Here is an 11,223-nt window from a genome sequence, read left to right as displayed (position 1 = left end):
GCATCTAGTCCCACACAAGTTGTAACGTTACACCTTCAAGAGTGAGATGCTCTAAGTTTGTTAATTCAAATTCTTATCTTTTTGCATCTAATAAAAGGCAAAGTTTTTATCTCTCTGCACACACAGGCAACATCTCCCATACACGGTTCTCAGTCTCAAAACACAACAACCAACCAAGTGCCCCAGCCCGCTGTCAAATGTTATAGCTCCCATTAACTAAAATACAAACACTCAAATACAGTAAAACAAATATTGACAACTTCCAAATTCTCTTCTAAATACATTTCTCAATATAGAATTGTTCCAACAATTATTCCCAAACTTTATACTAATGTTTGTGGTGTGTATAAACACACATACACACTTACACTTTCATTGCTTCATGAGTCATCAGCATGGTTTGAACCTATAACCTTCAGGTCCACAGCACAGACCCCTTCCACTTCCACAACAGTTAATGGTAGTGAGAAAGCATTTTTTTTACCCTCTGATTCAGACAGGGAGACAACACCACCTTACCAGTGGGTCACTCAACTATTTGAGTCAGCACTGGAATATTGAGCATCAGCTTTCCTGGTGTTGATTCCTGGCTCTTGAGGCAAAGCACGATCAAGTAGTAGACAAAGTAGCTATATGTAACAAAAAAATTTGGATCATCTGTGGAGAATAAACCAGGGAATTCTAGATCCAAAAGCACAAATCTGTATTAGTTTACCTAAAGAACCAGATCTGTTAGCATGGAAACAGCAACTGTCATAAACCTCCATATGTGGTCTAACCACTGGAAAGTGACACCAAGCCACACTGTGTTAGTGTGGGTTACATAAGTACATAATTTAGCATGTTCTTTCTGAACAACAAGGTGTCAACTGTTCTATTAGAGATGTGGGAGTTCTATTCCCAACTTATACAAACTATCAGTTATTTTTATCAGTATAATAGGTAAAGCATTGTTACCTCTTCTAACATAGAGATACGGGACCTTGATTAACAATAAGGGCTGTGAAGGGAACAGAAACATTAACAGCAGTCAGTAGAAGAGGTAGGGCTAGAACTCATCAAATCCTGGTTTGCAGCTCAGTACGCATTCCCACTGGCAACAGGGCACTGTGTAGGAGAATCCTGCTCTTTTTCTCTCTCTCCGTTTGTTTCCCCCAAATCACAAAGCCAGGAGATTTCTGTATTTTCACAAGATCTCACACATTAGAGGCCAATTACCGGAGATAAATTCTTAGGAATTGGAAACATTGGATTTAAGTAGTGCATTGGCTTTGTGTATATTTCTACACAGGGTTGAATTTCACTTTGAGAAATCATCTATTGCTGTTTATGGGAAAAGCAGATCTTTCTCATAGCCATATTGGGATGACTTGTGTTAAGGAAAACAGTGAACTCCTTTCTAGGAAAGGCTTAGTTCAAACTGTCTGTGACATGACCAGGAATAACTTTGGTAAAAAAAATAACCACTGGGTTCTAGTGGTTTCAGGTTAGTGAGAGTAGCACAAAAATCGGTGAGTAAATTCTGGTCCGAATGAAATACACAGAAAGCCCACTGACTTCAATGGGGCCAAGATTTCAACCCAAACGTTCATAGGTAACCAGATGAGATAAGAGACGGCTGAAAAATTAGTATGAATTTTTTTCCTCTTTTTTTAAAGTAAAGAAAATCACAATATTTTAGCATTTGAAAACTTTTACTAAAATACTAGAGTATTGATCTTGAGGGTGATTTTTATAAAGTTAGTGTGAATTTAAATGGGCGATTATGACACAATGATCCGAACAATCTTAAAAGTTCATATATGCTCATATAAGAAAAGAGTGTAGCACAATTTACACAGGTTTAGCTGGAAAATTCTGTCTTGGTTCTCACTTTACAAGATGTGTAACGTTTAGATCTGTACAATCACCAGAAGTTAAAATAAACATTTTGCACTGCCTGATAAGTTATTTACAATGAACCATTAATTTTTAAACATTCTACTCTAATTGCTAAAAGTGCCATCAATCAATGGCAGAGAATGGTAAATATCAGAAAAATATCAAGAACACCACAATCTTTAATATTAATTTTGTTCCACAAGTAACACCCCCATAAAAATAGAAAACATGATTTTTAAAAACCTCATACATTAACATTTTTTGCATTTTAATTAGAGGAACAAACATAATTCACAGTGTTAAAATTATTCATACCCTCTTGTAACTAAAAATGTGTCCTTTTTAAAGTGTAAAATGAGATTTCTGCAGGCTTGTATGTGTCTTGTTTCTCACAGTTAAACTGTCACAGCACGAAAACATTCCCCTACTTGTAGAGCTTTAGGTACCTAGTTCCCTAGTGAAAGTGTGCAAAAAGAACTGGAAGAGTTATTGACAATTCAGACAGTATTCCATAGTTCTATAAATAAAACTATAAGCAAAGAATCTATTTTAACTCTAAATGCAACAATGTATAAGTAACTATTGACTTCACTGAATTTCCTGATAATGCCAGAAGACTGAAGTCTATCTGGTTCATAAGAGACTCAAGATGATACAGGAATCCAATTATGGGAAGCCTATTTAGTTGTTCTGTTTGCTAAGCCAAAGGTTAATGAGAACTGCACTGAAAAAACCTCCTGTGGTATTACAAAGTATTTCTTATGCTGCATAAAATGTAAATGAAAAAAGTATTCTAATCAAGTCCTCCTTTAGCTTTTAATTGTGAATTAGTACCATACTTGTATACAATACACAACTCTGAGAACTCTATATAGCACAATCAAAAGTGATTGAAAAAAAAATCTGCCATTAAATTGAAGAGCAACTTAAACAGATAAACTATTACTTAATATATGTAACTGGCAAGTCGATGTTTCCAGATAATTCTCGCTAATGTTAAATCTTCATAGTATTAAGTTATGGCCTCTAATTTCAGATAGAAATTAATTATATTTTTGTTAGTAACACATACAGATCTGTTGACACAGCTGACATGTCTCAGCTGCACCAGATTTAAGCAGTGAGCTTTGAGGACTCTCCTGCCTTGGAGCAGATGACTCAACATTCGCCAATTTCATTAGACATGAAAAAGGGAAAACTTCACCTGCAACAATGTCACTTGTAAAAACAGACTTAAAAACAGATTTATGAGTTTTAGACATGCAGGATATCCTATCTTGCAGGGTGGTTTTCTTTTTGTTTATTTTGCTTTTACTAAAAGCAGCTGTTGGAACCTGAATCAGAAATCCTGGATTTCTAAACCTTTTTGCTTAATTTTAAATGTAAAAGATGCTAAAATGCACCCACATTTCAAAGGCTGTGACTACCTATATGGGACCATATTTGTTATATCAAATAATCATACCTAAAGTCTCGATTTCTGCTCTCCAATACACAGGCACAGATCCCTGCACGTATCTCAAAATTAGCTACTACAGCTGCAAGCACAAACAAAGAGATATTTTGCAATTATGTTAAAAATGTGGTCAGTCTTTGTGTTGCTTCATTGGCTTAAATCATTTACACAACATTTTTTTTAAATGTGGCATTCACCATTCAAACAGCAGCAGTTATTTTAGGAGGACTTCACTAGAAATCAATAGTTATATCTTCAAAGTATTGTTATTTACAGAAGGCAAATTCTTATTTTATTTTCACTTTACAGAATGTCAGATTTAATCTGCTTCATACTGAACACTTTTAGAAATGTAGCATTTTGTTTTATGCAAAGATCAGTCACTCCCACAAAAGCTTCGTGCGAAGTTAATTAACTACAAGCTCCATTTCAGCTTCTTTCTACCTGCAGCCCCACTCACCAGTATTAGCAATGTATTACTTAGGGGAAAATGGAAACAGCTAAAGCAAAAAAGAAAGAAATGCTCTGAAATATATTGTAGGGAGCAACTGTGCATTAGCAGAAGGTGGGATATAATGTCTAGCATCTTTCTACATTTAGACTCTCTATGATTATATGAAATGGTAGGCAAAAATATCTAATTAACTAGTGAGTCAGAACTGTAGAAGAATCAGCCAACAAGAACAAATTAATATTTTCCTCTGATTTTAAATATTGGGAATTTTAAAATTACCAGGTAGGAAATGGAAATAATGTCCTCCACATTCTAATCAGCTACAAATTTATACATATTCTATGTATACGGGTGGCTTAATTTTAGGTGCAACCTTTAAAGTCTTACAGCTGAGTATAGTCCTTGGTTCAGCAAGATAGTGAAGTATATACTTAAACATGCAAGTAGTCCCATTGACTTCAATTGGACGATTCACCTGCTTGAAGTTACACATTTGCTTAAGTACCTTGGTGTATTGGGGCTCTGGGTCCAATTCAGGAATATACATAAACGTGTTTTAAGTGCTTTTCCAAACAAGGATGCTTTCCTGAATTGGAACCAAAGTGCATACCATCACAAGTACTCCCATTAATTTCTCATCTCAACAAGGGCTTGATCCTTAAGAGTACCAAGCACTTTGGCTCCAACCCAACAATGCACTGAAGCATGCACTTACGTTTGCCCATGCAAATAGCTTCCATGGAACTACTTACATGTTTCAGTTCATTGCTGGGATCAGGACGAGGAAGCTCAAAGGATAAAGCCCTAAATTACCTGCACTCTTACCATTGCTGTACTTTCTGAACAAAGGACAATAAAGGCTTTCACCTGAGTTGGATAATAAATCTGTGAACAGTCACATGTTGACTGGAAAAAGTGAAAAGAGGTGAAACTACTTACTGAGTCATCTGTGGCAGAAGGAGGCCAGCCTTCCCATAATTGGTGACGAACAGGGATACTAGTTAGGTCATACACATTCCGCTTTACCTATTAAAAAAAGTAAACACATGTTTTCAAAATGCACTTAACATAGAATCATAGAAATGTAGGGCTGGAAGGGACCCCAAGAGGTCTTCCAGTCCATCTGCTTTATTTTCATCACTAGAGGAGGCTTTTTAATTTATATTGATTTTTTTTAAATTACTTATGGCAACATTCAAAAACTCAGATTTCTACCTGAAAGTAAAATGGACTGCTGTTGAAAAAAGAGCTAACCTGGAATCTAAATGAACAAACTGCGTTAAAGAAACACATTATAGTTTCTTGTTATTATTACTTACAGATATCGTGGATGTGCATGACATTTTACAAAACAGATACAGACAGATTTTCCAGCCAGGTGAATCTGGATTGTAAATTAAGAAAACATACCATGGGGGATAGGAAAAGGGAAGAACAAAAAGATAATTTGTTATAAACGCTGCAGGTTAACCTACTCTATTTTCATCCTAGAAATCCTAAATTCCGGGTATATTTAAGCAGGAATCAAACGTAGCTGGCTACCACATAAATCCATACTTTTTTAAAAACGGGGTATCTAAATAAAAATGAAAATATTAAAGAGGGAAACATGAAAATACAAATCAAGAGTAATATTTCCAGTTGGGAAGACAAATGTCATACTTTTCCTTTTTTTAAAAAAGGTCACTTATCTTTAAGCCAATTCATTCTGTGTTTTTACTTTTTGCTAAAGACAACCACTATCAACTAATAAGCTGTAGAAACATGATTGGTTGTCAATTTGAGAGAAGTGTGGAAACTGAAAAGACAGTAGGCAGGACACCACAGAATATGACAACTTACAACCCCACCAAAATTGTAACAAAACTGGCATTCCGTGCCTATTTAAAGCCAGATAATTCTTGTACATTAGTTGCAATTCGCATTTATTTAAAATCACAAACTCATATCCTATTTTTTGGTTTAAAATAATTATATAATCTCTCTCACAGACAGAAAGATACCATAGATTCCAAGGCCAGATGGGACCATTGTGATAATCTAGCCTGACCCCTTGTATAACACCGGCCACAGAACTTCCCCAAAATAATTCCTACAGTACATCTTTTAGAAGATCTAATCTTGATTCAAAAATGGTCAGTGATGAAGAATCCACCATGACACTTGGTAAATTTTTCCAATGGCTAATTACCCCTCACTGTTCAAAATTTATGTTTTATTTCCAATCTGAATTTGTCTAGCAGTGATACATTTAATAATTCCAAGTATTCTCACAGCCTATGGATTAATTGTTAGGGCTTATTTAGAGCCGCCTTATGACTGAATATGTGTAAAGACAGCCTGTGCATAAGTGTATGCAAACATTGCCCCTTTGGATCAGCAATTGGACAGGTAAAGTGCTAACAGCAGAAATCTGAATGCCAGGTTGAACCTTTTGTGGTGTAGAGACCAACAGAGAAACTGAGTTTCCAGAGCTTTTCTTGTCGTCTACCACAGAAAATCATTTTTTACCCAACAAAGCAAGTTACTATCACATCAACACAAATAAACTAAGAGGCATCCTTCACAACCTTCAAACTTACCACTGTGTCACATCAGTAAACAAAACATGTAACACCTGTAATTTGTTACACAATGCACCACAACTGACAGGTTATAAAGGCTTTGAGGATATAACCTGTTTTAGAGGATGTTTTTTCACCCTGGGTTAAATACACCAGTTGTATTTTGTTTTTAATACACAAAATAGGGAAAAAATCTATTACATTCAACCATAAGGTCTTCCCCACAATATGGGTCATCAAGAGGGTTTGAATCCTAGAATTTTGGACTCCAAGTACAGACCTCTGCCGCTTAGATTACAGGAGCAAATATTACCCTCTAGACAGTGGTTTTCAATCTGTGGTCCACGGACTTCTGAGGGTCTGCAGACTACATCAAATATTTCCAAAGCGGTCTATCCCTCCATTCAAAAATTTATAGGGGTCCGCAAATGAAAAAAGGTTTAAAACCACAGCTCTACATAGAACAACCACTAGAGGGGGATTTGACAATTTGCCAGTGGATTACACAGCTATTCGCTAATCAGCAGTAGAATATTTGTTTTTATCCTGTCTGGACAGTGTAGAGGCCACCAAGTGCATTATGTGCCTCCATGATGTACAGTCCTGAACCAAATCTGGTACATTATGAGGTAGAATGCCTGTTGGCTTTCCCATTCTGTTTTCATGGGGTAGAAGCCAAAGATGGTTCTCACAATGAAGTTTGTAGGTATTCGGAACAAATGACCATATCACTTTAGCGAGTACTGGGCGACCATTTGAAAGAGCAGGACCTCTTTAAATTAGAAGACAGATCTGTTCATTCAACTTGAATTCAAATCATTTGAGAACTTAATATTTCTGATTTCCAATATTCTACATAAAAAAAAATAAGGCAGAATTCTGGAGATCAGAAATCTTGACTTCTGTTCCTAGATTTGGGAAGGGCATGTCATGTAATGGTTAGAGGTTAGATCACTAAAATACATTCAATCTGAAAGGCAGTATAGCTGAGTGGATAAGATACTGGAGACTTGGATTCTTATCCCAAATCTATTTGAAGTGACCTCGAACACCTCTCCATTAGTCTGTTTGTAAAATCACAAGGGCTAATACTTAACTGTTTTCTAAGGTTGGGGCATGAGACTTAGGTCAATAAGAAGATCTGTGAAGTGCATAGAAATACAAACAACAGTCATAAGAAGAAATCTCTGACCTGCCTCACAACTCACTGCACTCCCCTAAGCTAACGGGGTTCACTCTCTCTCAAAACACTACCTGCTCTTCTGGTGCAGTGGAACTGGCAGCTGGATTCAGCCAAAATGGAGACTATCCAGCGAAATCCGGTAACATGAAAGATTAGCTAAGTGTATAGCGGACAAAAAGTGCAGAGGAAAAACATGTTTGTTCTACTGTAATGCAACAAAATAAACCAATTCCAGCTACTCTGTAGTAGTTGAAATCATATAATGTAATATATTTATCTGTTGCCTGTCATGACTCCATCACAGAGGCAGAGATGAGGTTGCCATTATAGCATGGATTCAGCCTCTTACTTATAAAGAATAGATAGTGTATTCTCACCAAAATTATAGCATTTATTTTTTGAATATAGAGTGAATTTTCTGAAGATTTATTCGTTAAATCTCTTAGTTTGTAAATTATAATTAAATTTAAATTAATATTTAATTAAATATAACTAGGGTCAGACTTTTTTTTGTATTTTTCTGGAATCATCTGAACAGAAGAAAAGCACATAGATGCGTCAAACTTTCCATATAGTTCAAGCTCACTGAAACCATGTGTTTAGGCTACACTTGCAGAAATCAAGCTGTAATCAAGCAAAGTTATTAGTGATGGTGTACCTAATTGTTATGATTATAAATATGGAGAGAGAGGATTTACACACACCCCAGTCCTTGAAAGGTTCCTCATGGCACTGCTGTTTCAGCTCCATTGCACACCAAGGCAGTACTGCTGGGGGAGCGGAGGCAGGAACACAGGAGAGTCCTTAAAGCATCTAGATCTGCCCTTCATGGAGCCAGAACCAGATTGACCCATAGGCAACTAGGCATGTACCTACAGCCCAGATTTGTGTTTTGGTTCCCTAGAGCAAACTGAAAAAGCTGCAAATGCCACTCACTCAAGTGACTGAAGTTCTTTCAGTTTGCACATGCAAATCTGCACCAGAGGATGAGTGGGCAGAGACAGTCCTCACACACAGCTAAAACTCACTTTCCCTTTCCCAACAAAGCCAAAGAGAGAGGAAGGCATGGGTAAAGAAATTACTTGCTTCTCCAGCAGCAACAACTGATGGGATGGGAATTTACTACAGTGACATGTATGCAAGGGAACATCATTTAGGTATATAATTTTTCCCTTCTTCCATTTATCAGCCGTTTGTTGTTGTTCATATTAGAAGGCAGGGGCCCAGAAATGTATGTTTGCCTAGGGCCCTATGATGGCTTAATACAGCCCTGTATGTAGTATTGGTCTGCCTAATAAAGTCCTTTAACCCACACATTAAAATGCATTAGTAAATAAATATTGATGGTTTCTTTTATATGGTTATGGGTAAGTTTTAGTACACTTGTGTGGAAAAGTTAATATTCTTAACAGACTTAGTATGTGTATAATTTAAATTTTCAGTACACATAAGTTAATGATAAGGGTGAGTAAAAATTGATTCTTTTCATTTAAATTAAAAGATTATTTTTTTAAAAAAATAAACCTATTCAAAATGAAATTTAAAATTCACAACCTATGTTTAGTCCTAAATGTTTTTTAATTAAAATATTTAAATTAAATACAAAAAAATTATTAAGCAGTTCATATTTGCTGCCAAATTTTAAAGAAAGTCAAATCAGTGAACTTGTGGAAGTCATGAGCTAAGCACCTGAAACCAGAGTTCATTGAAGGTCATACCAGCTTTTGACAGAAGTAATTTCTTCTGTAGGTACAGAGTGACTATTTTCCTCATTTCAGTTTATTCAACTAGTTCAGTTCAATGAGCAATTCATTCAAAGTTAAGAAACGAACTGGGAGTTGAAAAAACAGGAAAGTATGATTCTCTTCCAATCTCTGAATTAAAACTAGGTGTGAGAGGATGAAATCTACTCATTCTAAAATCTTGGTGTCCAGAAACAATCAGTTCAATTCACTAACTACAGATAAAACTTCCTTTGTTTCATAAATCAGTTTTGAATGCAAATTAAAATTTTCATAAATATTTTAATGTATCTGACACATTTAAGGTAGTTTTATTTAATTAATAAAAATTAAAGTGCTGGGTTTTGTGCATTTTTAATTAAATTTGAACTTCCATCCACAGAGAACTTGGCACATGTTACAAGTAAAAAAAAAAAATGTAAAATTAAGAATCTGAATAATTGCAAGCTAAGCTATTCATTGCTTAAATAAGTGTTTATAGATATAGTATATCCTCCTGATTAGCAAAAAGAAGCACAAAATTTAGTGTAAAGGGAATATTTCGTTGAAAATCAACGTTTTAATGGTTACCAACCAATGAGACTCAACCTTTCTTTAGAAAAATAAATAAAAAGCACCAATGCAAAACATGATTAAAGTTAATTATTTAACTCAAAGGTTTGCTGTTTACTGATTTAAATCACGATTAAAATTGGTCATTTAAACCAATTTGATTTAAATCAATCCACTCTGATGATAAAAAATTCCCGATGACACCATGAGGGAAAAAATTATTTTAATATGATCTGGGACTACAAACAGTAAAATGCATTAATCGGAAAGGTATCAATATTATTTATTGACACTACAGGACAAAGTTAATGTTGTTGAGCTAACTGTCTGTTTCCATATCTTACCATATTTGGATTTCTTTTAATTTTTAATCTTAACTCTGAATTTTCTGAGTTTGTAACTCCATCTTAATGTAGTTTTTTGACTGGTAATATTGCCACTTTTAAATAAAAAACAACATTTAGTAATTTATTTTATTTTAATCACAGAATGCCAATGTATCAGGCTGACTAGTAATTACAGCATTTTGTATCCTATTACCCTTCACCATATGTAAAAATGTTATTTTTTCAAAGAAATAGGAATATACTTTCACTGTTAAAAAAAAATGCAACTCAATCCATTTTTAAAATCTTCCCACATACACCTGTGAGAGATGAACTGATGTGTGAAAGCTGTGTAGCCTGGAACATGGTCTGATCCCCACTCAGTTTCAAACAAACAGCTTTTCTTCAATGCCTCTTAACAAGAGACCAGCCTGCTGTGCAGCATTTATTTCACAGTCATATCAAGGTTAAGAGATGTCATTACTGAGAAATGACCCCACAACATCCCATCCAAATGTAACTACGCTAATCTGAGATCTATTCGTTGGGTCTTGCCATGCCAGTTTTACAGCATTAAATATAAGAAAAAAAGAATACCTTTTGTGGGACAAATATCCTTCAATCACACATGGAAAAGATCGTGTTAAAAATTATTTCCATAAAATGAAAGTGTTTCAGACTTAGAATCTTCTATTAACTATTTTACAATCACAAACAAAACTTATTTATGGTCAAATGTGGTCAATAAAACTAACAAAATTGTTTTTAAAGAGCCCCCTGAAGTAAAAATAAATAACTCTGGAGTTGAATTCCTTACATTCCATTTTAATTCCAAAGTACAACACTACGGCATTATGAAATAAACAGTATTTTCCTTCTTCATTAACTCATCTGTAACTGCACTGATTTCAATAACATTCCTCTGCTATTCTAAGCTTGAAAGGCATGCTCTGGTTATAGTGTTATGTTGGTATAAAGCACAATGCCAGACTGATGTGCTGAACAAAAGTGATCAAAGTTGAAGTAATTTTAGCCAACGCACAAGCATTCTGCTGTATTATTCTA

General features: G+C 35.1%; 1 protein-coding gene across 1 annotated transcript in view; it reads right to left on the bottom strand.

Moving 5' to 3' along the window:
* FAF1 (Fas associated factor 1) overlaps positions 1 to 11,223 on the bottom strand; it is a 305,001-nt gene that overhangs the window by 135,178 nt on the left and 158,600 nt on the right. The window contains exon 8 of the mRNA XM_077823839.1: positions 4,731 to 4,817. Within this exon, the coding sequence (XP_077679965.1) occupies positions 4,731 to 4,817 (87 nt within the window). The remainder of the gene's footprint in view (positions 1 to 4,730; positions 4,818 to 11,223) is intronic.

The sequence above is a fragment of the Eretmochelys imbricata genome, chromosome 8, assembly GCF_965152235.1.
Source record: "Eretmochelys imbricata isolate rEreImb1 chromosome 8, rEreImb1.hap1, whole genome shotgun sequence".
NCBI classification, from domain to species: Eukaryota; Metazoa; Chordata; order Testudines; family Cheloniidae; genus Eretmochelys; species Eretmochelys imbricata.
This window is presented reverse-complemented; position numbering and strand designations above follow the sequence as displayed.